General features: G+C 51.1%; 1 protein-coding gene across 6 annotated transcripts in view; it reads right to left on the bottom strand.

Moving 5' to 3' along the window:
• Positions 1 to 369: 369 nt before the first annotated feature.
• The window catches only part of LOC127586289 (BRD4-interacting chromatin-remodeling complex-associated protein-like), an 89,412-nt gene continuing 64,685 nt past the window's right edge, over positions 370 to 25,096 (bottom strand). For 2 of the 6 annotated variants that reach the window (XM_052044098.1, XM_052044099.1), the window contains exons 7-16: positions 22,191 to 22,427; positions 15,595 to 16,311; positions 13,900 to 14,143; positions 12,189 to 12,331; positions 10,932 to 11,060; positions 9,771 to 9,832; positions 7,931 to 8,079; positions 6,663 to 6,757; positions 4,753 to 4,855; positions 370 to 1,622 (exon numbers count right to left, since the gene is read on the bottom strand). In XM_052044098.1, the coding sequence (XP_051900058.1) occupies positions 466 to 1,622; positions 4,753 to 4,855; positions 6,663 to 6,757; positions 7,931 to 8,079; positions 9,771 to 9,832; positions 10,932 to 11,060; positions 12,189 to 12,331; positions 13,900 to 14,143; positions 15,595 to 16,311; positions 22,191 to 22,427 (3,036 nt within the window). In that variant the 3' untranslated portion in view covers positions 370 to 465. The remainder of the gene's footprint in view (positions 1,623 to 4,752; positions 4,856 to 6,662; positions 6,758 to 7,930; positions 8,080 to 9,770; positions 9,833 to 10,931; positions 11,061 to 12,188; positions 12,332 to 13,899; positions 14,144 to 15,594; positions 16,312 to 22,190; positions 22,428 to 25,096) is intronic. The other 4 variants (XM_052044101.1, XM_052044100.1, XM_052044102.1 and 1 more) reach the window with 4 other exon arrangements.

The raw sequence follows: 25,096 nt of genomic DNA, 5'->3' as shown, positions 1-25,096 counted from the left end.
CGCCAACCCAATGCCAAGATTAGAATGGACTGTGCACACTGAGAGGAAGACTCCAAACCATTTGGACGTGGATTTGTATTTTTTTGGTTAAGGTACATTGGTCAATCATCTAGTTAGCTGTTTGAAATCATCACCCTTCATGTCCCACACCTTTAGGTCACCCCCTGCCAAAAGGCCACTGGTGCGATCTCCAACCAACCTGTTGTACAAGGTGCTAACCTCAAAACAAGAGTCGGCAATCTCATCACGGGCTACACTAGAGGTTTGTCACTGCATCTTTTGCTAATGTTAAATGCCTCAAGGCTGTATTGAGCAGGATCTGTTTTCTTGGATGCAATGTTTACATAATACCACAAAGGTAGGTTCACATAAAGGGATACCATCTCTTTAATGCGCTGCATTGTGCTCGACACAGCACAACTGACGTACCAGCAATGGAAACGAGTACTAGTCGAACAAGCAGAGTCATCTAGTGTAAGTCCTAGCTCCAAGGCCTCCATTGCGATTGGGTGCAAGGTAGCTGTCCGAATGTGGAGTTGGGGAGAAGGGAGAGGAGTTCATCTCTGAGGAGTTGTACGGAGACGACACAGGGTTCTGAGCGAGGGCGGACTGCGGCTGCCGCAAGTTCAGGATGCTGTCGATGGCACTCTGCAAATGTTCGGTTAAGGTGTCGTCTTGTGGGCTGTCGCTGGAGAAGCTGGCATTGTCCATGTCGAACGATTCCGACTTGGTCCTCTTGGGAGGCGGGAGCGCCAACTCCCAGGACCCGTCTGGAGGGTCGGCTTTGAGAATGCCGCGCACCAACTCACTCTCGACGTCCGACAGCTCTCTGGCCAGCCCTCCGGTGTTGTCGCCTCCCTTCCCCCCAGGGGGCTCCTCCGACTTGGGAGGCGGAGGGGGAGGGTGCGTCCGGGCTTTCTTGCCGTCCTCCAGCCTGCCGCCTCGGCCAGTCCTCGGCTTCGGGCTCCCCACCGACTTGCAGCTGGCAATGACCCCCCTGGACGCCGCCTCGCACTTGGGCAAGCCCTCCCTCCTGCCCTCCTCAGGCTTGAGGGGCCCCGCCAGCGAGGGGTCAGCAGCAGTCCGGTCAGCTGGGAGGGACGCCCCACCCTCCCGGTGGGTCTTCCTGGAGGGGAACCGGCAGTAGTTGGCGGGGGCGGGGGGCTGGCTCTCGGTGGGTGACGGGCTGGGGTGGTCCAGGCTGCCATTCATCTGGCGGGTGCTGGTGACCCCTGGGCCCTCGGTGCTCCTGATCACCGAGCCGGGCACCTGGTGCACGGGGTCCAGTGCGGTGTTGTGCACCACCTTGCTCAGCCCCGCCTCCTGCTTGATCTTCAGCTTCAAGCCGATGCGGCTCCGCGCCTCATATGTCTTCATGGGCGGCGGGCGGCTGCGGGTGTGGAGGGTGTCATCCTCGCTGTCCTGTGCGGGCAGGGCCCGGGCCCACGACACCGAGGGAGAGCCCCCCGCGTGTTTAATCACCAGCTTGGTGGGGTGGTTGGGCGTCGCCGTCTGCACGGAGGGAAGTCGGGGGGTTTCCAGTGATGCCGAGCTGGTGGAGGGGGGGGGTGGAGGAGAGGTAGTAAGGCTGTGGGATCTGGATGAGGAGGCCACATATTCATCTATGGGGAGGGCGAGAGAGAGAAGAGGCAAGCAGTTACACTTCAGACAATCTATATATTTTTTTTTAAAAACCTCCCCCCACCTCCATTTCCCTCCCAACTCACTTCTGTCTCCCTCCACGATATTCCCTCCTACCCCTCTGTAACCATCTCCAGCCGTCTCTAGGGTTGACAGCTTCAAGTTCCCACAAGTGAACATTACCAACAGCCTGTCCTGGTCCAACCATGGAGACGCCACGGTGAAGAAATCTCACCAGTGCCTCTACTTCCTCAGGAGGCTAAAGAAATTCAGCATGTCCCCTCTGACTCTCACCAATTTTTATCGATGTACCATAGAAAGCATCCTATCTGGACGCATCACGGCTTGGTACGGTAACTGCTCTGCCCGGGACCGCAAGGAACTGCAGAGAGTTGTAGACATAGCCCAGCGCGTCACGGACACCAGCTCCCTCTACCTCGGGAAAGCAACCAACGTAATCCTCCCACCCCGGACATTCTCTCTTCTCCCCCCTCCCATCGAGCAGAAGATACAAAAGCCTGAAAGCACGTACCCCCAGGCTCAAGGACAGCTTCTATCCCGCTGTTATAAGACTATTTAATGGTTCCCTAGTACGATAAGATGGACTCGACTTCACAATCTACCTTGTTATGACCTTGCACCTATTGGCTACCTGCACTGCACCTTCTCTGTAGCTGTCACACTCTGCATTCTGTGTTGTTTTACCCTGTACTACCCCGATGCACTGTGTAATGAATTGATGTGTATGGACGGTGTGCAAGACACGTTTTTCATGGTACAAGTGACAATAATAATCAGTTCCAATTCCACCCCCCTCGCCGCCCCCCCCCCCCCCCCCCCGTAACCATCTCCAGCCCCACAACCCTTCTGCTAACATAACCTAGTCTGCACAGTGCTGTTCACAATTCCAGCTCTATCCTGCTCTCTAGTACTGCGCGGAGTTTGCACGTTCTCCCTGTGACTGCGTGGGTTTCCCCGGGTGCTCCAGTTTCCTCCCACATCCCAAAGACGTGCGGGTCGGTGGGTTAACCGACCGCTATGTATTGTCCCCAGCGTGTGGCAGGAGAATCAGGGGAGGAGTTGATGGTCATGAGAGAGAATAGGTCACAGGAAATGTGGGGGAACGGGGTGGAACTGAGACCCATCAAGACCGCTGAACTGAACTTCCATCTCATTGGAGAATGAGAGAAATATTTCCTGTGACAGGATTTAGTTTCCCTCGTTAAACCTTTCTGCCCACTTCTCTAATAAACCCCTTAAGCTGCAGTCAGAGTACCATACACCACAGAAACAGGCCCTTCGGCCCAACTGGTCCATGCTGACCAAAATGCCCATCTAAGCCAGTCCCATTTGTCCACATTTGGCCCATATCCCTCTAAACCTTTCCTATCCATGGACCTGTCCAAGTGTCTTTGAAAAATTGTTCTTGTACCTGCCTCGACCACTTCCTCTGGCAGCTCGTTCCACATCCCCACCACCCTCTTGTGTGAAGAAGTTGCCCCTCAGGTCCCTTTTAAATCTCTCCCCTCTCACCTTAACCCTACACCCTCTAGTTTTTGATTCCCTTTCAATGGGAAAAAGGCTGTGTGCATTCACCCTGTCTATGCCCTTCATGAATTTATACCTCTAAGAAGGTTTCCGATGCCCCTAACTTTGATGAAGCTGCTCAAAGCACCCTGGGATGTATTACCACGTTAAGGCTGCTCTATAAAAATATGTCTCCTTCACTGCCCACCCGACACAAGCTTGCTCTTTCATTTCACGGATGCCGACACTTGTCATGTGTTTCTATCTACCAGTTGTCAAGACAAAGAGCTGTATCTCATTGTGTTCTGGTAAATGAAAGATAAGTGTTCCACACTAATTCATTTTATACTCCAGGACATGAGGGTAATCATCCTAAGTGCAAACTTCATGTTCAGCTTCTTAAAAGCTTTACATAAGTCATCTTTAAAAATGAACCAGAGGGGGAGATGAGAGTCCTTTAAAGCAGCAAGCTGCAGTCTGGGACTCGCCACTTGGAAATGGATTCAATCATATTAAACATATAGATACGAAAACCGATGGAGTCGTAGGTTGTCTAAGGATACAGAGGGACCTTGATCAGCTAGAAAATTGGGCAGAGTGGTGGCAGATGGAGTTTAATCCAGGCAAGTGTGAGGAAATGGATTTTGGGATGGCAGGTGTTGGCAGGACATGTACTGTAAATGGCAGGGACCTTAGTGTTAACGAACAGAGAGACCTTGGGGTGCAAGTTCACCGTTTTCTGAAAGTAGCCATACAGATGGATAGGTTACTGAAGGAGTTATTTTGTATGCTTGCCTTGGCGGACAGGGTATTGAGTGCAGGAGTTGGGACGTCATTTTGTGGCTGTACAATACACCGTCCTCACTGGAGCGCTAGGGACTGAGGGGTGACCTTGTAGAAGTTTATAATATTATGAGGGGCACAGATAAGGTAAGTGGTCAGAGTCTTTTCCTCAGGCAGGGGGAAGTCTAAAACTACAGAGGGCATAGATTTACAGTGAGGGGGGAGGAATTTAAAGAAGATCTGAGGGGTGACTTTTTCTGCACAGAACATGCTGCCAGAGGAGGTAATAGAGGCAGAGAAATTACAGTGTGTAAATGACCTTAGCAGATAGGTCTCACAGCCAGCACGGACAAGTTGGGCCAAAGATTCTACCACCCAATGGGAACTTTCAAAGGAGAACTGGATTAACCCTTGGAGAAAATGGTAGGGACAACATGCAGAGTTTTATCTGAAGCTTGAACACATCAAATAGTCCTACTTCGACCAGTGCACGGGACACCACAATCAGCAATGAGATGGCTGCCCCCCCCCCCCGTGAAGTGGACAGCTTGAGTCTAGTCTCAACATCTGGAACCAGAGGGGCACCACTGCTTCCCAGAGGATGACAGAAGCCACCACCGAGATCCTTTCAGTGCACGGCCCCTGCTCTGGGATTTTCCAGAGCAGTCAAAACACTAGCAAGGAGTGCGTCCACCGTGGGGTCAGGTTGGGTTGAAGGGAGGAGGTGACAGAACATGACGGCTGCCAAAACACACGAGACACCTTTGGAGGGGCAGGAACTGCCATCGTTACACATCTTACCAGGTTTCTCCTTCGCCAGCTGTTTGTCCGTGGACAGGGAGGTTTTCTCTTCCTGGATGAACATCCTGTCAATCATCACCATCTCCGCCGAGGGACTCAGCCTCTGGAAATTCAGAAAGACACCCGTTCACTGCTGTACAGCAATCACCGGCTGCACCCTCTGGACTGCAGCTCGGTGCAAAGCCCTCGCCTTCTGAAACACATTTCATGCAAACATTTCCGGCTTCAGCCTTCCCTCCATTTTGTCCCAGTAACCAGGGTTCTAGATTACAACTGGATTTCATATTCTCGCTCAATAGACACCACCACCACCACCCCCACCCACCTCACCATCCACAGAGATAGTGCTGCAATCAGGTGGGGGTGATCGGTCCTCCAAGGAGGAATTTCTCCTCCCCTCAGTCCTAACTGGCCTGCCCCTGACTCTCAGCTTCTTCAGCTCAGGTAAAAATACCTTGACAACCCCTCGGCTTGGAATAGATACCCTCCGATTCTTCCAGACTTCACAACCCGATCCCTCCCGACCCCTCAAGGGCAGCTGCTCATCCTCGATTTGGTTTTCAGAAACAGACTGGCCAGGAGTACGTGTCATTTTACCCCGTCCCCCCTCACACACTGTCTGTTCCTGGAGCAACGCAAGGACTGCGTTTACACCGAGATCAGTAACAGCAAGCGTACGGAAGAGCAAATGCAAGCTCTCCCAAGCTGCTGTCCTGGTCCTGAATGCTGGAGCCCGAGGCCACATGACCAACTCCGACTGCTGTGCCTTTAGCCCCACTGACCCTTCACCAGCCCCGTTAACCCACTCGCTCTGTACCCAGCAGCAGGATGTTCAGGAGCAGCGGTCTGGCAGATCGCACAGATCTCTGCCCAGTAACCATCAGCTCCAATACCCTGGACACTCACACACTCGGCAAGTTTGGGAATCTGTTATACGAGGAAATGTCAAGAAATTCAACAGTCAACACCAGCAATGTCCCAAAAGTGACAAGGCTGAGATGTTTGAGGAAGGAATTCTAGCAGAGTCCCAGACACCATCAGCTCTGAGCCATTAGACCTTGCCCAAGTCCCACCCTAGAACAGGAATCTAGGCTGATGCTCCAGTGTGGTAATGAGGCCTTCTCTTCCAGGTGAGACACAAATTCCCAAGGAAGTGTTTTGAGGAGCAGGAGGGATCTTTCTGGAACCCCATGGAAAATATGAATCCCTCAACTAACATCGCTGAAGTAGGTTCTCTGCTTGTGTGAGCTTGCTGTGCGTAAGCCAGCCATCGACACACTGAGATTACACTTCATTGGTTGCGAAAGCTCTGGGACATTCTGCACTACTCTTCAAGCACAAGTCCAGTCTTCTTACCCTCATCAGACAACACATTTGCTTTGTCACCTTGATTCTTCAGTTGCTCATGACAATGTTCTGGGATTTCCCACCGCCCCTGTCTATCCTGTCATTGTATCGAACAGAGAGTCCACTGTCAATTTATTGATCATTCCTCTTTGATCATCTCCTCCCTGGTAACCATCAGCAATAGCTCTCAATTCTGCTCCCAGTCCGGTTACCAAGCCCGGGTCTCAAGTTACAAGGGTGTCTTTAAGTCTGAGGAACCCCTGGTGGATCTTCATCCTCCGCACCAGTTACACTGCAACCACCAACAGTGAACGCACCAAATCACAGCCGTGGTTGCTTCCGTTCGGAACCAGGTTGACACTGACCTGAACCCACTTCGATGTCCACTTAATTAGTCTGGTCTGGATTTCAACGCAGTTCCCAGGAGGTTGAAAGATCAAATGGGACACCTAATTGCCTCCCATCCCCTCCCCAGTAAAGGAAGGGAACATCTCCATACTCCAAACAGGGTGCCCCATCACTGCCAGAGGGGGCTCACACAAGGCAAAAGTAGAAAGGGTTACCCTGGCCTCCTCGAACAGCAGCATTCTGTATTTGTGCAGCATGGCCTGGGTACGTTTTAATAACTGTGTCGAGACTGCCTCAAACTCCTCGTCCACTGAAAGACAAAGAAGCAAACACATCACTTGATAACAATAAATATAATTAATGCATTTTGTTTTGGGCTAGTGTCCCAGCCTCCACCACTGGAGCACAAGGACCACGAGAAGGTCACTGAGCCCCTTGAACCCTCTCCATATCAGTAGGATTACAGCTGATCCACAATTTCTTGTCCATCCTCCTCCTCCTCCTCCTCTTTCCCCATGACCCTGATGAGATGGCTATCCATCTCAGACTTGGATAGACCGAGCTCTGTCCCCACAGGACTTTGGGGGAAGACCACTCGCAATCCTCAGAGAAGAAATTCTACCATATCTCATTCTTAACTGGGATTATTCAGAGACCATGTCCTTTGGTTCTGGACATCCCACAAGAGGAAACACCCTCTCAACATTTTCCGTCCAGCCCCCCCCCCCCCCCCCACCAAGAATTTTATGCTTCAATGAGACCACCTCTTATTCATCTACGAGGAGAGTCCCAACCTTTCCTTGTAGGACAATCCCTCCATTCCTGGAAATCATCCAATTGAAACCGTTCCCCAAACGGACTTCAAGAAAATAATACTTTTCCTTAAAAGGGGGGCGGAATCAAAATCATTCCAGACGTGGTCTCACCAATGCCTTATACAGCTGTACACTTTTACACTCCAACTCCAAGGCCAACGTTCCACCAGCTTCCCCACGACCCTGCTACACGCATGTGTCAGCTTTGAGTTTCATGCACAAGGACCCAAATTCGTATTCCAGCTTGTTGCAATTTTCCTTCATTTAAACCACACTGCTCCCTTCTGAAATTAACTCAATTACCCTCATCAAAATCCATTCGCCAACGTTTTGCCCACCTATCAACATCTCTCAGTAAACCGTCTGCGCCCTCCTCATAACTTGCCTTCCCACCTGTTTTTGCATCATCTGCAAATTTGGCTATCCTCAATTCACTTCCTTCCTCCAAGTCACTGATATGTATCATAGACAGTGGGGTCTCAGCACTGATCCACTGGCCACGGCCTGTCGGTCTGAAAACGCACCCAACGTATCTGCTGTAACGCACAAGGGACAGAACAAGGGAAGCTCCCAGTGGCAGGGTGCAGAGGGAGCAGCTCCACACTTGGACCAAAAGCTCTACCCCAGGGTGCCAGGAGAGAGGAAAGCACGAGCTCCGTGACCATTACCTTTCCTGTGCTCTTCTGCAGAGGGTAACGTTCCCTGGTACAGGTGGTACGGCAGAAGCCTGTGGACCATGTCCTGGTAAGATCGGAAGGGGGACTTGTAGTCCGGTTGGAGAACTGCATCCTGATCCATGCGCAGTCGGTCCAAGAGCCTGTGAGGAGGGCACAGCAACATTGCTTTAGGACACGCAGCAGAACAGGAATGGGAGACTTAATACAAGACCATAATGAATCTATCAGGGAATTCTGAGGGATATCTTGCCCCAGGATTGGGGGATTGTGAGGAAGAAGGAAGGGGGGGTTGGGGGAAAAAGAAAGACAGAGGGATGGGAGGAGCCGGTGTGGCAGAAACACTGGCAGGGGGCAAAAATGCTGGCACAGAGCAGGGGGACCAAGTGGCCTCTTTCTATGGTAACCAAGTCAAGCCACTCTGGTATAACAAGAGTCCATTCAACCCCTCAAATACTTTCTTACCAGCCCATTCTCCATTTAGACACAGTTGTACAGCACAGAAACAGGCCCTTCGGCCCATCATGTCCATGCTGACCCTTTTGCCCATTTACACCAATCCCATTTGCCCTCATTAGGACCGTATCCCTCTATTCCTTGCCCATTTAAGTGCCTTTCTAAATGCCCCTTGACCAGAGTGATCGTATCCGATTCCACCTCCTCTGGCAGCACATTCCAGATATTAACCACTCTCTGTCGAAAAAAACTTCCCCCACAGATCTCCTTTAAAACTCCTTCCTCACACCTTCAACCTGTGGCCTCTTGTTTTTGATACCTTTACTATGGGAAAAAGATTCTGACAATCTACCTCAGTAACACCTCTTATAATTTTGTACACCTCCACCAGGTCACCCCTCAGCCTCCTTCGCTCCGGGGAAAACAAGCCCAGCGTGTCCAATAACACATCCTCCAATCTAGGCAACACCCTGGTGAATCTCCTCTGCACTCTCTCCAGCGCAATCATATCCTCCCTGTAGTGTGGTGACCAGAACTGCACACAGTGCTCCAAGTTGTAAAGTTGAAACATAATGTCCCAACTTTTATGTTCTATGCCCTGACCTATGAAGGGCTTCTTCACCACCCTATTGACCTGTGTTGCCACTTTCAGGGAGCTATGGACTTGAACCCCAAGGTCAGTTTTCCTTACTGCCCTATCATTTATTGTACATGTTTCTACCAACACTTCATTCAACTGATCTATATCCTGTTGTAGCCTTAAACAATCTTCCTCACTGTCCACACCACCAACTTTCATACCATCTACAAACTTACTAATCAAGCTTCCTATATTCACATCCCAGTCGTTAATGTACATCACAAACAAGGGTCCCAGCACTGATCCACTGGTCACAGACTTTCAGAGTTCAGCTGCTTTAATCCCCACTGAATAAACCCAACTGCTCTCAATTTTCAAATCTCCAAATGACCCCATTTCGGTTTCAGGTGGAGAGGAGACGAGAGGGAGAAAGGTCCCATCAGTCATGTGTGAAGAATCGATCCCAAATGGCCAGCAGAGGAAATGTCTCCTCTCCCTCTCCCTGATAAAACGTTGAACACTTTGACTCGTTCCCCACTTTCTGCTGAACAGGACAGAATTCAACCCCAGTCCTGCACCACTCTCATAATGCAATTCTTTAACCCCTGAACCACTCCACTCTCAAGGTGCACCACACAGACTGGATGCTGTTTTCCTAAACAAAGTCCAAGGAAACTTTGTACAAGTACACAGTGCCAGGAGGACTCGATTCAAGAGCCGTGGGACCAATCGGGATGCAGGAGATTTATGTGGTTTCTGCTGACTGGCTGTAGTTTGCGGAGCTGAGGGACCACTTACACAGATTCCTTTGCTGGCTGCAGAGATGCTGGCGTCTTCAGTCCTCCCAACTTGCTCTCCATCTGCGAAGCAAAACAAACAGTTCAATACCCGACCACTTCCAATAATCCTCAGCAGAGGGAATTCCCAGGGAGATGACAGGGAGCAGCGAACAGTCAGGATCTGAAGTTACTGCACAGCGAGTATCAGCTCCAGGGGAACAGTCCCGGGTTGCCAGCGTCCAGTTCCTGGCCTGATCTCTGGTCTGGGTCAATGCTTTAGGTCAGCAAGTCCCTCCTCAGAGTCTCGTGCAACAGCTGGAGGGGTAAACCTCAGGACTAGAGGGGGACTAGGGTAAAGGGACTGAGACGAGAGGTTTTCTCACCCAAATAGTAGGGCACTTTTGGGAATCTGCCCCCTCCATGGGCTGGGGGCATTCAGGATACTCGAGGCTGAAATTGGTGGATATTTGGGCGCAGAGGGAATTGAGGAATACCGGGATCAGGTGGGGGAGGGGATGAGACACAGGACGAGCACAACGATTCCTGTCCCCATGAGGCAAGATGTGAAATGGTTGTATCTTGGGCTCACAGCTCCTTCCAGCTCCAAGGTCAGGAACAGACAGACTCTGCCTCCGCTGCTCCCTGAAAATACAGACCCCTGTGGAAAGGGAGCAAGTTCCCAGCCTGTCAAGTGAGCCGAGATCCACGGAGTGGTAGCATAGTGGTCAAGGTCTGGTTCCACCAATCCACAGAGCTGCACCAGTGACATGGAGACACAGTTCGAATCCCACCACACAGCTGGGTGGTACAGGTAGATCTGCTATAACACAGTCCTTCCTAAGAAACCTCACATTATAGAGAGTTGAAATCGCTGTTGTTGCCTTCAAAGCACAGATTTAAACAGGTTTCCCCAATCACTCTATAACCAATGTGGTTCGTGTAATGCAAACAGTGTTCCCTAATCCGTCCTCGTGTTATAACCAATTTGTGCTATGGAAACATGTTACAGCAGAACCATCCGTACCTAAACAATCTGGAATCAGTGGATGGACTAAGCAAGGGTAATGGGATCTACTGGTTATTCACAAAACCCCTTTTGGTTCACCAACATCCTTTGGGGAGGTAAATCTTCCATTGGTCCCTGACTGGCTCAAGAACCAGTTGACCAAGAGTGACAAACCTGGTGAGCAGGCACTGAACCAGCAGGCATCAGCTGCGTTAGTCCTTTCCCCAGAAGTTGGATCTGGATCGGCCCTTTGGACAAGCTCATGTTCAGACCCGAGATTGAACTGATCACTCCGGGTTTCGTCTGTAAAAGACCAAGAACAACAAGGGCATCAAGTCACCAATGGGACAGGAACATCTGCAGAAGGAATTGAGAACTGCATGGCATCAGATCAGTGACGGCACCCAAAATCACTTTTATAAACATGCAAATCAAACGAGGTTTATAACCTCCCACTTTAAGTAATCCCCACCCCCCTTCCCCACAAACCTCCCCACCATTTCTTCTCTTCCCTTTCCTAGCCCATCTCTTTTTCTACCTTTTATTTCCTCTCTCCCCCCACCTGTGACCCATCCCCCAGTGGATCTGCTCTCCCCTCCTCCCCTGTACCTGCCCATCACTATCTCTTACCTGCATCTACCTATCACCACCCTGTGCCCACCTCCCCTCTTTTGTCCACCTATCACTGCTCTGCTTTTCCCTCCTATATATCGGGCTTCCCCCTTTTCCTATCTTCAGTCCTGAAGAAGGGTCCTGACCTGAAACGTTGGCCGCCTGCTTTTCTCCACGGATGCTGCCTGGCCTGCTGAGTTCCTCCAGCATCAGCGTGTTTTTCACCTGGATTCCAGCATCTGCCGTCCTTTGTTTCTCGAGGTTTATAATGGTGATGGTTCCTGCCCACAGCCCCTCCCCACCTCGTCTGCAGATGGTGTAGGGTCTGCCTAGTATGCTCCTGGAGTTGAGCCTGGAGTCCAGGCTGACACCCCAGTGCCACAACCATCAGTCAAGGGAGCCACTGAAGGAGCAAAAAGGACTAACCCTCCCCCAGATTAACTGGCGGGGACTTCCACAGGCAGCACTTTCATCTGCAGACCCATCGGCACACTTCAGAAAGAAATCCCAGCCTCTTGTGCCCTGAAGTGTGGGGAATGGATAAGCTGCAGTAAGACCATAAGACATAGGAGCAGAATTAGGCCATTCGGCCCATCGAGTCTGCTCTGCCATTCGATCATGGCTGATTTATTTTTCCCTCTCAGCCCCATTCTCCTGCCTTCCCCCCATAAACTTTGACACTAATCATGAAGCTATCGACCTCCGCTTTAAATGCACCCAATGACTTGGCCTCCACAGCTGTCTGCGGCAGTCAGTTCCACAGACTCACCGCCCTCTGGCTGAAGGTGTGTGTGGCAGGAAGCACGGAGGATTGCCTACCTGTAGTGAGGGCTGAATCTGGTGCTGTGCGACAGGCTTCATCTGCAGGGGGACTGTTGTTCCTTGCTGTAGGTGGCAGGGGGCTCCAGACGCTGTCCCTGAGATGACTTTGCTGTCTGGAGACCGTGTTGTGGTTGTGGTACCTGACAAAATAAGTGCAACATGGCTTAGTGAAGCAGAAGAATAAAGTCAGTTACTGGGCAGCATATGTTCCATATTTCCTTATGCCATTCAGCCCATCAAGTCTCTGCCAGCTCACAGAGCATTCCCTGTTCTTTCCACATTCCCCTCAGCACTAGAGGAACCTTACAGTGGCCAATTAACTACCAACCTGTATGCAGTTGGGATGTGGGAGGAAACTGGAGCACCCAGGGGAAACCCACATGGCTGCAGGGAGAATGTGCAAACTCCACACAGACAGCACCGGAGGTCTGGATCGAACCTGCCTCACTGCTCTATTAGCTGTATTACTGCATGTAAAGCAGCTACCCCACTGCAGCTCCAACTACAACCACACTCTCCTGCACTGTTATAACGAGACCCACCACAAGCCTGAAGACAAGACCCGTGCTGAATGACTCTGACTCCATTACTACGCCTCATCTTCTGTCTGTGTGTACTTGTGTCTGTGTACTCATCTACGCCTCATCTTCTGTCTGTGTACTGTGTGTACTTGTACTGCAGCCTTTTGGACTCCACACCAAATTCAAGCACTCAAGGTAACCGGCGTTCTGTGCCTGTATCAGACGTGGTCGGTTCTGCTGCGGGACATCTGTCTGTAGCACCGCCTGACCTGCTGGGTATTTCTCTCTCTCTACCCATTAACATATCAACCAGATGGCTTAGTCAACAGCTTATCTCCATGGCAACCCTGGCCCCACCCTCAGAGTGCCTCTTCATCCTATCCATCCCTCTACCTTCTCTGTATCCGAAAACTAACTTTCTCTCTTCCCAGTTTTGACAAAGAGCCTTCAACCTGAGACATTAACGCTGTTTCTCTCTCCACAGACACTGCCTGACCTGCTGAGTGTTTATGCAAGTTATTATGTAATTATGTGCAAGTTATGTCGATTTATGTTAACTTGTGTTTGTCAGGTTTGTAATATACTCTGCTGTTGCTGCAAAGAGCTACTTTTCATGGCATCGATATCCTGGGTATGTGCGCCCATGGCAATGAGAAACTGAAACATCAGGGAATACAACCAGGTTATTACAGACAGAAGAGACTTCCTCACTGCCTGAGTAGCTGTGATTCTCGATTTTGTTCCCATTCCTCTGCGGGTGATACCGTCACCTCAGAAGAGCTGAAGTCTCACTCCAGAGACTTGAACTCAAGAATCCAGACTACAGCTCTGATGCAGTACTGAGGGACTGCCACATTGCCAGAGGTAAAGTATTTCTTTGGCTTAGACCTCCCTCTTGGGTGAAGGCAGAAGGCCCCGTGGTATCATTCCTGAGGAAATTCCTCCAGGAATCCTGGGGCTAACGTTTCTCCATCAACACTACTGGACGAAACCATCTCTGATCTTCATCACCCTGCTCTTCCTGGAATCTTGCACAACCTAACACCATTTTGCTTCATGGCTGTAGAGTGCTTTGGGATGTGCTGAAAGGGATGGGGAAAGTGCAATATGAATGCAAAACTCATACAGGATACCTCTCTTGCTCTCGAAACAACCAGCTCCCCCCCCTCCCCCCCAACATAACGCACCTGCTGAGGAAGCCTTCATGAGGACGGACGTCTGCTGCAGAAGTGTGGCCAGAGCTGCCTGTCCCCCTCCTGGGGGCTGTGACTTCAGCCCGGCTGAGGTGGTGTGAGTCTGTGCCTGCAGGCTCGAGGACTGCACTTGGCTGCCAATCAGCATCGTGGAGGCCTGACTGCTGAGCTGGCTCACACCAGGCACACCTTGGCTGGTGCCAGAGGGCTTGGCTTGAAGAATTATGTTGTGCTGCATCTGTTGAAACAAGGTGCATCGCTGTGACTTTTGTCGGTAATCATCGCACAGAACAGACAGCCCTAACACAGACCATTCAGCCCAGCTGGACCATGCTCCTGTTTCACACCCTTCCACCCACTGCCGTCTAACAGTTTGTGGATGGAAATCAAAACCTGCAGATGCTGGAAATCTGAAATAAAAACAAAGAGTGCTTGAAATACTCAGGTTAGGCAGCAGCTGTGGAGTGAGAACCAGTCAATGTTTCGGTTCAGCGATCTTTGTCAGAACAAAGCACACAGACACAAAACGTTCCTCTTCCCATAGATGCTGCCTGACCTGCTGAGTTTTCCCAGCACTTTGTTCTTATGAACTGTAGTACAACCTCTTACACTCACTTGGTTTTCCCTAAATCTAATGCAAGGAACAAGAAGCATCAATTCCAAGCTGTGCATAAATTTCCTGTGCAATTTATTGATGACCAACATTTTTATGGTCTCTTAACTCGGTCACCCACACCTTCTCCCAAGAGGACACCAGTAAATGTCCTATAAATTGCCTTAGTTTTGGCTTTGATGAATTTGAAAGTGCAGTGGACCGTAATTAACTACGAGTGAGCTTGGCTGTGAAGTGGTACACAGTTAAACGATCTTTACCTGGAGGGATAGGAGAATGGAGCAAGGTGAGGTGGGGAGGGCGGGGGGGAGGAGGTGGGGAGGGCGGCGGGGAGGAGGAGGGGAGGGCGGCGGGGAGGAGGAGGGGAGGGCGGCGGGGAGGAGGAGGGGAGGGCGGCGGGGAGGAGGAGGGGAGGGCGGCGGGGAGGAGGAGGGGAGGGCGGCGGGGAGGAGGAGGGGAGGGCGGCGGGGAGGAGGTGGGGAGGGCGGCGGGGAGGAGGTGGGGAGGGCGGCGGGGAGGAGGTGGGGAGGGCGGCGGGGAGGAGGTGGGGACAAAGCAGCGAGGGTCAGTGGACATTCCTTTAAACAAGGAAGCAGAGCATTCAAGGGTAAGGGCACCAGATGTAGGGAAAGACCTTCTCCAGCAGACTCCCCGGAAAGCCACACTCCATCCTGAATTGGAAATGTGTCACTGCTCCTTCCTCGCTGCTGGGTCGCTCCTGGAACTCCCTCCCCAACAGCACCGCGGGAGCACCTTCCCCAGGAGACGGCTCACCACCACTGACCCGAGGCCACTCTGGACGCACCACAGAGGCTGTCCTTGCCGATGATGCCAGAGGCTCCTCCCCAACCCAAATGAGCAATAAAACCTGGGACAGGAAGGTGGGGAGACCAAGCCCAGGAAGTCTTGGTGGCTTCACGTGGACTGATGGTTTCACCTGCCACCACAAGTCATCGAGGAAGGTGAAGAGCAGTTCCAACGTTGACCTACCATGCTGGCTTTCACCACTTGGCCTGACTCCAGCCCAACGGGTCCCCGTTCACCCAGACCCCCAGTGACTGCAAGGAGACCCTCACCTGCTGAAGCTTCTCCATGATGGTCTTGTGCTGCTGGGTGGGGTTGGCAATGGCCGACATGGTCTGCAGTTGGCTGGTCACCATCTGGAACCTCTGCTGCTGCTCCGCCGTCAGGGTGAGGGTCTGGTAGACGGGCTGCAGGGGAGCCTGCGGGTGTGGCTGGCAATGGAGCTGCAGCTGCATGTGGGGGGGCTGGGTGGGCAGGGGGTCACTGGGGGTCTGCGAGGGGGCGGTGGAGGGGGGCAGGAGGTGGGGTGGGGTCTGGGCTTCGGCCTGGCTCTGGGCAGGGGCCGGGGGGGTGAGCTGGGGCTCAGCCTGGGGTGGGGGCTGGGCAGGGGCACTCTGGAACTGCATCTGCAGGTGCGGCTGGGAGGGGGGTCTCATGGGGTGGGGTGCCTGGGAGCTCCCGTGGGGTGAAGTCTGCAGCTGGGTCTGGATGACGTAGAGGGGCTGCAGGGGCAGCTGGGACGGGGTGCAGGAGCGGGACAGGGGCTCGGAGGGGGGCCGGGACAGTGCCTGGGGCTGGGAGGAGGGACGGCTCTGGGGGCGGGACGGTGGCCGCGACAGGGGCTGTGGCTGCGAGGGAGGCCGTGACTGGTGCGGAGACGGCATCTGGATGTGGAGCTGGCTGTCGCTCGGCGGGGCTTGGGGCACAGGCGACTGTGACGTTGGCGTGCCCTGCTGCAGGGCTGTCTTCTGTTGCCCCGCGCCCATCTGCTGGAGGAAGCAGACACAAGTAGGTAGTGGTGGAACCTCCCGTCCCACAGAACCACCTCCCACCCACCCCGTCCCTGCCACCCCCTCCCGCTGAGAACATCAGGTCACCACTCAAACACCAAGCTCAAACTCCATGCCTTTTGGGGGCGGGTCCATACATTTCCTGCACGTACACAGCACCCAGAACTTCAGACATTTACTCCTTCCAAAAGGCAGCTACTAGATCTAGAGCCATACAGCACGGAAACAGGCCCTTCAGCCCCAATGTCCATGCTGACCGAGTGGCCTACTTGAGCTAGTCCCATCTGCCCGTGTTTGACCCATATCCTTCTAAACCTTTGCTGCCCACGTATCTGTCCAAATGTTACTTTACTTAACCATTATAAAAGCAACAGTTTTCTGTTGATCAAAGCAAGGCTGCTTGTGCAATGAATAAAGTAATCTCCATCCCTGTGCCCCATCATGCACTCTCAGGGGAGGGCAACGGAGGTTAGACAGAGTGAAGCTCCTTCTACGCTGTCGCATCAGACACTTAAAGGCTAGGTCATACCTTAGTTACGTCTGCTCCCAGTTAAGGAACAAACGTTTAAGGATTCTCACACTTGGTTTACAAATCTTTCCATCGCCACAATCTCCTCCAGCCCCTTAAGTGTCAAATTATCTCCTTGCTTCAAACTCCGGCCTCGTAATCACCCTGACCTTGTAATCACCCTGACATTGGTCCACGACTGGTAATTGTTCCTTCAGCTGCCCGAGCCCTACACTCACTGCCCCTCTAGCAACAACCCCACCCTAGTACTGTGTGGCTCAAAGTCAAATTTTATGTAGTACTGTTCCAGTGGGATGTTCAGTTATGTTCTGGGTGCTATGTACATACACGGTGTTGCTCAGTGGAAAAAAAATCAAACTCAGAATAAAATAGAAGTGCCGTGCAAATTTCCATGGCTGTCGGGAAGTCAGAGATCCTGATAAAATAAAAGTTTGTTAATCAGATGGTGGAGTCTCGTTGTGACTTGCAGAACACACAGATCCTACTGTTGGAACTTCCACACCACAGGATGAAAATCAAGTGAACCATGTACACATTTCACACAGCAGGAGCCCACCAGGGTGCTGGTCAATCCCAGGAACCCGGCCAGAGCAATGAGCTCGGTGGGGATTCAGTCTCGAGGGATGAGCCATCCAGGATGGAAGACCAGGTTCATTCATTTGAGCTACTGCCAACTGATTGTCCCGGCTGGGATTGGCTCACTCTGCGGTCCACTGGTGGGAAGGGAACATGGCATCAAGTCCTTGGACCTTGTTGCATTCTGTGGGTGTTTTGCCCATACACACACACACACACACACACACACACACACACACACACAATCTCCCTCAGATATAAAGCCAACATTACACAGTGCAAGGAGCCAGGGTTGAAGTAAGACAGAGTAAACAGCAGCTTTAAGCCAGAAGCAAGAGTGTAGATAGAAAGGCCACCTGGAGGAGGTGGGGTGCTAGAAGTGTGGGGTACAGGCGGTGGGGGGGGGGGGGGGGGGGGGGGGGGGAGAAATGACATGTGGTTGGTGTGAACCACACCTGTCCATTACATGCCACAAACACACCAGCTTCGATGGGCTCTCGTTGCCATTTCTGGCCACACAGGCTGGTGCAAGATTTCCCAGGGGCCTTGGACAACCGTGGTTCACGTCCCATCCCCTGATCTCAAGATCACTGAGGCTTGGGCTATGGCACTGCCAGTCTCTGCAACCTCCTGCTTAAACCTCCCAAGGTAGGTGGGAAGGGACAAAGCACAGACTGCATTTATCACCAAATTCCTCTCCACCAATGTCACAAGGACTTGCTTCCACCCAAAGATGAAACTCCCACTTTCCACAACAAGAAACTCTACGTCAGTGCAACATTTTCACTGGATCACACTGTATCATTGGGGCCATCCAGTCCCTGTCCGTGCCAACTATTTCCTCTCCAGTTTGGCCTAACCTATCCTGTCCTTCCCTCACGTCATTTGTCCAATTCCCTTTTGGAAGTCCTCCATGAATCTGCTTCCACTGCCCTTACAGGCAGCCGGTCCCAGATCACAACTACTTCTTACTTAAAAAAAACCTCACAATCAGATGGAGTGGGCTCTTTGGCCTTCATATGTGCTTAGCCATCCTTGTCGATTTTTATCTCAGGGACACTTTCCCTGCGCTAACCTCATCTTGCTCAAATCCTTTCGTATCTAAAAATCTATCAATCTCTGTCAGTGACCAAGCTTCTATGACCCTCTTTGATACAAGATTCCAAGGACTCGCTTCCCTTGGGGTGAAGACATTTCCTCTGCTCTCTGTCCAGAATGGCCAACCACTTGTTTTGAGACTGTGATCCCTTGTTCTAGACTCTCCAGCCAGGGGAAGCACCATCCGTGCATCCACCCTGTCAAGACCCTGATAATCTTGTACATTTCAACAAGAATTTTGCATTCTTCCAAACTCACGAGTATAGTCTCTGCCTAACCTCTCCTCTGATTGTCCCCCTCCCAGAAATCAATCCGATGAATTGCCCTCCCTCTATGGAATGTATATCCTTCCTCAGATGTGAGTCCAGACTTGAACACAATATTCTCACCGTATTTTCCCAATGTCTTTACGCTTATACTTAAATTCTCTTGCAATGAAGGTCAACGTGCCATTTACCTTCCTAGTTGCTTGGTCTATCTGCATGTTAACTTCTGGTGATTCATGAACACCAACACCTTACCAGTCTCTCAACATCGAAAAACAAAACTTGACTTTCCTATCCCCCCCCCCGCCCCCCCAAAGTGGATAACCTCATACTTCCACATTCAATTCCATCTGTCATTTCTTCACCGATTCACTTAGCTTGCCTACATCTCCCTAAAATCTCTGTATCCTCCTCACAATCCACACTGCCAAGCCATCAGCAAACTTGGATATACTATACTTAATCCCCGCTTCCAACCACCAATATAGATTTGGGGCCCTGGCACCAATCCCTGTGGCACACCATGTGTCACAGCCTCCTAACCTAAAGACAACCTACTTATTCCTACTCTAGTTTCTGCCCATTAACTAATCCGCAATCCAAGCCAGTACTTTACCTCCAATCCTACGCGTATGTTTGTTTAATAACTTAGTGCAATACTTTATCAAAGGCCCACTTAAAGAACAAATACACCACATTCACTGGTTTGCCCTCATCTGTCTTGCTTGTTAAAACCTCACAAAAAATCTGAGAGATACCTCAGAAATAATTTCAGTAACCCATGTTGACTAACCAACTATTATTTTCTAAGTGTCTCGTTACCACTTCCTTAATAATAGTTTCCAGCATTTTCTCCACTGCTGATGTCAGGCTAACTGGTCCCCAGTTCCCTATTTTCCTTCTCCCTCGTTTGTTAAGTGATTTACAACCAGTCTCAAGGAACTGTTCTAGTGTCTACGAAATGTTGGAAGACAACATCCAGTGAATCGACCAGCTCCACAGCCACCTCCTTCGAAATCTTGGGATGTCAGACATCTGACCCTGGGGATTATTGGATTCCAGCCCAAATTATTACTCTCGTACTTCTTTAGAAATCTAATGCTAATCTCTTACATCTCCTTATTCACTTTAGACCTGTTGTTTACCAGCATCTCTGGGAGTTTTGGGGTCTTCTGTGACGACAGGTAAGTGTTTATATTCCCCAGTACAATTTCTCCTGTCTGTCTCAGTCTCAGGGACTCACATTAACATTTGTTAATCTGTTAATTTTACTTATCTAAGGAATCTTTTACAATCTTTTTAGGTCTCTCACAGGATTACTCTCCTTCTCTTTTGCAGAATTCTGAAATGTCCCAACCCTCAGGCTGTCTGCTCTTTTTGGCAAACATCACAAGCTTCCCCTTTGAGCTATTTATCTTTAGTTTCTCCTTAGTCATGGAGGGCCCACTTTTGCTGTTTGGGTTTTTGTACCTTGAGGGGGTTACAGATTTGTTATAAACTTTGTACTGATTCTTTTCATGTTAACTATTGCTGGATTAATACAATTTCTTCTGATGCAGTTTCCCATTTACCAAAACCAACTCAATTCATATCTTCATAGTTCCCTTGGTTTTGATTGAAGCCCTGGTTTCAAATTGAAAGTGATTTGGTTCAATCTTTATATAAAATTTATAATATGGTCACAGGTCTGTAACACACCCTTAACCACCCAATCAATCTCTTGTTTTTAAATTGTGCAATACTAGACCTAAAATCCACTATTCTATGCTGGGTCCTCAATATACTGATCTAGAAAACCATCTCATATACACCCCAGGAATCAATCCTCTGTATTATAAAGCTAATATAAATCCACTTGTACACTGGGAAATTTAAGTCCCCCATAACTGCTGTATTACCCTCGTTGCAAATATCTCTATACTGCCCTCCTGCTTGCCGTTTATAGACAACTCCCACCAATGTTTCTTGGTGTTTCTTAGCCCTCAAACTGAATGTACCAAGTAATTTTCAGAGCTACCATTCCCTCCCCCCTGACATTTCCCCCCATTCTTTGTCATGATCCTTTTCCATTTTGCCTAGGTCTTCCAAATAGATCCTGGAATATTTAATTCCCAACCTTCATCACTTTACAACATTTACCTCCACAGTGGCTACTGTCCGTGCCCTTTTATTGTATGATGAATGCTGTGTGCATTCAGAGAGAAAGCCTCCAACTTGGTCTTTTTGCCATTTTTTCCTAGCTTGAATTGGAGGTACACCCCAGTGTTTGATCTCTGTCCCTTCCCAACCACCCTGACACTCAGTTAGCATTGTAGGGCACGGACACAGGACCCTCAGCCCATCGAGTCTACACCAACCATTGAACACCCACCATAGAGTCAAAGTCATAGCACGGAAACAGACCCTTTGGCCCAATGTCCATGTCGACTAAGGTGCCTTCCTGAACTAGTCCCATATCCCTCATAAACCTTCCTACCCACAAACCTGTCTGAAAGTCTTTTAAGCATTGTAATTGTACCCGCCTCCACCACTTCCTTCATCACCCTGTGTGTGAAAAATTTGTCCCTCGGGTCCCCTTTAAATCTTTCTGCTCTCACCTTAAACCGATGCCCTCTAGTTTTAGCCTCTATGCTGGGAAAAAGACAGTGACCATCCACCTTATCCAAGCCCCTCATGATTTTATACACCTCAATAAGGTCATCCTCCAACCTCCTACGCTCCAGGGAAAACTCACAGCCTGTCCAGTCTCTCCAGTTCTGGCAACGTGCTTGTGAATCTTTGCTGCACTTGCTCCAGTTTAATCACATTCTTCTTAATACACGGTGATCACAACTGCACACAGTATTCCAGGTGTGGTCTCACCAACGTCCTGTAAAGCTGTAACATATCCCAGCTCTTGTATTCAATGCCTATCCTGCCCTGTACCTTGTCCATTCTCCTGAAAATTCCCCCTCACCCAGCTATCGAGTTTTGAGGAGCATTTTATTCCTCACAAGAGACCCTCAATTCACTTTTCCTGGTTGCAGCCATGAGAAACCCTTTCTCCTCGTTTGTTCTTTAAAAAAAAACTCCTCCTGATTTTGAACCATCAAATCTCCTGTCAATGTTCTGCATTGTGAGGAGAGCAACCCCAATTTCTCCAGGTCCCTACACTCCCTCACCCAGAGCCAGTGTGGGATGACTCAGTGGGACACATTCCACCCTGAACATCGTTGAAACCCAAACCCAATCCTCCACCCGGGGTCCAACCAACAATTTAATAAAAAGATTATTTATTTTGTGCAGTTAGTGTTTTTTTTTTTGCAGCCCCCGGAAACCGAAAGCAGGAGGTTTATTAGTAGAAGCGTCAGAGAGTGAGGGACAGGGAGGGGGACGGGTGGTTGGACTACCTGACCAGCCAGAGCCTGCTGGAAGTGAGTGCCCGGCATTGAGGGCAGCACCGTTTGTCCCTTGGAGTCGGGGGGTCCCGCGGGTGCCAGCCCCACGCTACTGCTGACGATGACGGAGGCGGGCACGCTGCTGGTGGTGACGGTGGGCGCTAAGCTGTGGGGTGGCGGCTGGTTCAAACCTCGCTCCTGCTGCAGTTTCAGGGCTGCCTGGTAAAGCTGCTGCTGCTTCTGTTCCTGCTGTAACATGCAACACAAAGGAGTCAGCAGTGTCGGCAAGGGGGTGGGGGGAGAGCCCAGCCAGGGGAGGGGGGAGGGGGAGGTGGGCAGAGACAGCGACAGGGACAAGATAAAACACAGGGTACTCTCACCCTGGAGGTTGGTAGACCCCCCCCACCCCCGTCTCTGTAACCCCCTCCAGCTCCTGCACCCCTCCCTGTCTCTGTAACCCCCTCCGGCCCCTGCACCCCTCCCTGTCTCTGTAACCCCCTCCAGCTCCTGCACCCCTCCCTGTCTCTGTAACCCCCTCCGGCCCCTACACCCCTCCCCGTCTCTGTAACCCCCTCCCCCTACACACTTCCCTATCTCTGCAACCCCCTCCAGCCCCACTCCCTCAGATCTCTATGCACCATTTCTGGCCCCCTGCTTTAATTGCCTCACAACATCAACACCTGAGCTCTGGATTTCCCTCCCTGAACCCTGCCACTTCTGATCCTCCTCAAGCTCCTCCTTAAGACTGGTCCGCCTGACCGAGCTTTCCGTCACATGCTTTGGTGTCTCCGTGGCTACCAAGGGACCAGAGGATTCTGCAGATAGTTGAAATCCAACAGGGGAGTTCGGATGTGGAAAGGAAATGTGGGAACCTGCCCTCACACCACACACACACACACACACACACACACACACACACACAGCCTTGTTTGATCACTACCTCCTGCATATGCCTGGTGAATGAACCGTCTCTCCCCACGTACACCACCCCGCCTCCCCCAGCTCTGCACCTCCACACCCCCAACCCCTGGGGCTCAGCACTGACCTCGTTACTTTTGTTTAAAATCTGAACGGCATTTGTGAACGTTCTTGTAGAAGTGACCCTACTTCTGCTTGGTATCTGGCGATCCCCGTTACAAAGGGTTGGCAAAAAAAAACGGGCTCGGGACTGGTGTGGCACATCAAGTTGAACAGCTGTGACATTCCACAGTGAGTCAGCACAGAAGGCAACAAGACAATGGGTTTCGAGTTGAACCTTGCCCAATTATTAGTGATCCTGCCTTGCAAAAGGTGACTGAGCATAAAGACGGGGACTGTCCAAGGTGTTGGTGAGACCAAAGCTGAGAATACACACAGCTTTTGCCCCATTTGGCCTGGGACACACTAGCACTGGAGGCAGCTCAAAGGTCCATTAAATCGATTCCTGGAATGAACACAAGAAACAGCAGTGGCCATTGGGCCCCTCGTGTCCCTTTTGTCTTTCACTGAGATAGTGGCTGGTATCTTACCTCAGCACCACTGTTCCTGCATTTACCCCTTATTCCTCGATAACTAAAAACCTACGGATGTCTGTTGGAGTACACTCAGTGACAGAGCCTCCTCAGACCTTGGGGAGAGGGTTCTAAAGACTCTGCATCCTCAGAGGAGAAATTCCTCTTCACCCGTCCTCAGGCACCGGAAACCAACTCCACATCTACCCCATCGAACCCCATGGAGGGGCTGACTTTGGAGTTTAAGAAAGAAAAGCAATTTTCTGGAGATCTGGGGGGGGGGGGGGGGGTGGGAGGTGACAGAGTGGGTTGAGAGAACGGTTCCCCTGATGGGGGTATCTACAAGAGGGGGCAATACTTTCAGAATAAGAGGTGGCCATTTCAGAAGGAAGGGGAGGGATGGAATTTTTTTTTTGAGGGTGGTGCACCTTTGGAATTCTCTCCTCTCCCCCACAAGGCGGTGGAGGCCGCAGCACTGGATATATTCACAACAGAGCTGGACAGATCTTTGGTTTACAGGGGAGTCAAGGATCAGAGGAGACACAACAGCCCTGACCTGAAACATTGACCGTCCCTCTGCCTCCACAGATGCTGCCTGACCCGCCAAGCTCCTCCAGCAGTTTGGTTATTGTCGAGGATTACGGGGAACAGGCAGGAAGAGGCAACGGTCAAAGGACGAAGGTCTCAGTCAAAACAAACAGAACGCTAACCCAGCGGGTCGGGCGGCATCTTTGGAGGTAAAAAGGTGCGAGTCGACGTTCTGGGTCGAGACCCTTCATCAGGACCGAGGGGGAAGAGGAAAGGTTGCCAGTGCAGAGCACTAAGGAGTGGGGATGGATGGCAGAGGCTGGTAGGCGATGGGTGGAGGGGAGTGAAGGAGGTGGGAGGAGAAACCTAGGTGGACAGGTGTGTGGAAGGAGAGCACCAGGGGTGAGGGGTGCTCCAAACTGGAAAACCCCACGTTCACACCCTTGGGTTGCAAGTACCCAATGGAAGAAGACCTCATAGAAGTTTATAAAATCATGAGGGGAATGGATAAGGTGGACGGTCATCATGTTTTCCCCAGGGTTGGGGAGTCCAAAACTAGAGGGCACAGATACAAGAGGGGAGAGATTGAAAAGAAACCTGAGACGTAACTCCTCTACACAGAGGGTGGTGAGTACCTGGAATGAGCTGCCAGAGGAAGTGGTCGGGGTGGGGCTTGGAGGGTTATGGGCCGAACGTGGGCAACTAGGACCTGCAGGGAGGATGCTGTGGTCAGCATGGACCAGTTGGGCCGAAGGGCCTGTTTCCACGCTGCATTAATCTACGTCTCTACGAGATGTTGTTCTGCCAACCTGCACTTGGCCTCTCAGTAGCAGTGGAGAAGGCTGCGGACAGATGGGTCAGCGTGGAGGCGGGAAGGGACTGAAAGCGACGGGAAGCCGG

This window comes from Pristis pectinata, chromosome 35 (assembly GCF_009764475.1).
Source record: "Pristis pectinata isolate sPriPec2 chromosome 35, sPriPec2.1.pri, whole genome shotgun sequence".
In the NCBI taxonomy this organism is placed as follows: domain Eukaryota; kingdom Metazoa; phylum Chordata; class Chondrichthyes; order Rhinopristiformes; family Pristidae; genus Pristis; species Pristis pectinata.
The sequence above is the reverse complement of the archived record's forward strand: the minus strand, read 5'-3'. Positions and strand labels throughout refer to the sequence as shown.